This window comes from Urocampus carinirostris, chromosome 20 (genome assembly GCF_059441175.1).
Source record: "Urocampus carinirostris isolate Australia breed hairy pipefish chromosome 20, RoL_Ucar_1.0, whole genome shotgun sequence".
In the NCBI taxonomy this organism is placed as follows: Eukaryota; Metazoa; Chordata; class Actinopteri; order Syngnathiformes; family Syngnathidae; genus Urocampus; species Urocampus carinirostris.
In genome coordinates this window covers 21,942,783-21,945,229 of record NC_142368.1, presented here as the reverse complement: position 1 = coordinate 21,945,229, position 2,447 = coordinate 21,942,783, and the positions used below count along the sequence as shown (strand labels likewise).

Sequence of the window (2,447 nt, the reverse complement as noted above, 5' to 3'; positions counted from 1 at the left end):
AGCTAATCCCTTGCACAATAGTATTGCCCTTTACACATTGGTTAACTACTGTTAAAAGTGTAGATAAAAATTGTTCAAACCTCATATTGTTAGAACATGATATAAGGAAATTGTGAATGTTAAAAGTGTCGATAATAACTTTGAAATTGCTTAATTGATTTTGAAAATGTCAGAAAAAAATGTTAAAACGTCATATTGTCAGATATAACAAAATTGTGATTGCTGTTGAGATTGTCGAGAGGGGTTGTTCAAACCTCACATTGTTTGTTTGCTGTTATTAGTGTCAATAAATTTGTTCAAACCACAGTTTGGCTAGGACTTTGACTCAGCCTCTTCGCTGGGGGCAAGTGTCTCGGCCTATTGGCTTTGGAATGTATCATGATATAACTGATAATGGATAATTGATAAAGAAAAAAGAAATAATAAATCTATACAAAATCCCCCCCCCCATCAAAATTGTTCAATCAAAAAGAACCCCTTTTTTTAATGTGGGTGCATGCAGCTAATATACCGGTGCGGCTTGTGTATGTACTAAATCGGGTTTCCTCCCGAAATGTGGGGGGTGCGGCTTATAATCAGGTGCGCCTTATAGTCCGGAATTTACGGTACTCCAGTTTGGTTTACATTAAAAGGATTAAGAACGCAATGTTGTTTGAAACACACAAATGTTTCACTTTCTAAATTTCCATCAAACGTTTTTACTTGTTCAGATTGAATCGCCTAAGTTCATGATTTTTACAACATAATACAGTAAACAAATAGTAGATTTTAAACGGAGTACAATTTCCTTTTTTTGTATCCTGATTACTGTAGTCTGTTATTCCCCAACCCTGATTAGACTAATATACAGTATGTTACAAAGCCAAGTGCTTTGGGGGTCAGTGCTGTTTGCAAAGGATATATTTTCACGTTTTACACCTTAGTGCAGACGAGCAACTCCAAATCCATTTTGGGACGAATATTTACATCTTGAAATTTGAGGACAGCACAAACGACAACTCCCCTCATGTTTTGCCCTTGTTTTAATATTTACATTTCTGAAAAGAACAGACAGGAAAACACATGAAAGGCACAAAACATAATGCACGTACTCAACACCCCCATTCACCACACCAAGCCCTTAAAAAACAAAAACACCACCCACACCTAGCCCCCTCCTTTTTATTGCAAATAATTTACAGTCTGCATTGAATGGAGCCAGAAAACAATAAAAATCAGCTGGTGTGGCTACCTGTACACAGACCCCCCCCCCCAGCTTAAGTCATAACAGTCCTTTATTCATTGTGGGGGTTGAGCCTCAGAACACCCACTTGCTGCTTTTAAGACCATTCAGTTTGTAAATCCAGGAAACAAAAACATCGCAGTGTATACTTTCTTTTAAATAGTTTTACAAAAAAATTGAGTGATGTGGAACAGCTACAGGTACTCGAACTCCAGTGCTTGATGTAGCGCTAGCAGGTCAGAATGGCTGGATATCCTCCAGAAGGGCATGTTGTGCTGTGGATGACATTTCAAATAATTGGCGTATTTTAGTTAGGTTTATGGCTAATTCACAGCACTTCGTCAATCACTGCAAACTAAATCCATGCAGAGTGGCTGAACTGCACATGAGGCCGATTGAGGAGTAAATAATAATCTCACACATACCACTATACTCTCATACAGACTCTACCATACTCACACATGTTACTATACTCTTATACACATTTCTATACTCTCACATTATATTATACTCTCATACACACACTACTATGCCATCACACATATACTACTATACTCTCACACATACTACTACACTCATACATACACTAATAAAATGCCCCACACTACTGTACTCTTGCACACAAGTCTGTACTCATACACACGCTACTATGCTGACACACACATACTTCTATACTCTCATACACGCACTACTATGCTGTCACACATACTACATACCCTCACACATACCACTACACTCTGAATTAACATACTACTATGCTTTCACACATATCACGACACCATGAATTACCACACGAGTGTACTGTCACAGATATTACTAAACTCTTATTCACACTACTATACTTTCACACATATTACTTTAATTCACACACTAAAAACTATGCTGTCACACACATACTACTGTACTCTCACAAATAACCCCACACTGTATTACCACAGAACTGTACTCTCACACATTACTACACTCTTTCACACACTTCTATACTCTCTCACACGTCTTACTATACTCATACACACACTACTATGCTGTCACACACGTATTCCTATACAAATAGTAGTATGATTGACAGATTACAGTAGTATACTTAGTAGATGTAAGAGAGTATAATAGTATGTGTGAGAGAGTATAGTGGTGTGTCTGAGTAGTTTTGCATGGGTATGACTGTGTCTTTTTGAGAGGATGGTTGTGAATGTGTGAGTATGAAGTTATATGTGAAAGCAAGTAT

The 2,447-nt window shown here is 37.5% G+C and overlaps 1 protein-coding gene across 5 annotated transcripts in view; it reads right to left on the bottom strand.

Annotated features, from left to right (window-relative positions):
- Positions 1–1,004: 1,004 nt before the first annotated feature.
- eya4 (EYA transcriptional coactivator and phosphatase 4) overlaps positions 1,005–2,447 on the bottom strand; it is an 81,912-nt gene continuing 80,469 nt past the window's right edge. For all 5 annotated transcript variants that reach the window (XR_015848246.1, XM_088324768.1, XM_088324767.1 and 2 more), the window contains one exon: positions 1,005–1,497. Coding sequence is in view for 4 of the 5 variants with exons in the window: in XM_088324768.1 (XP_088180894.1) it covers positions 1,417–1,497 (81 nt within the window). In the remaining variant the exon portion in view is untranslated. The remainder of the gene's footprint in view (positions 1,498–2,447) is intronic.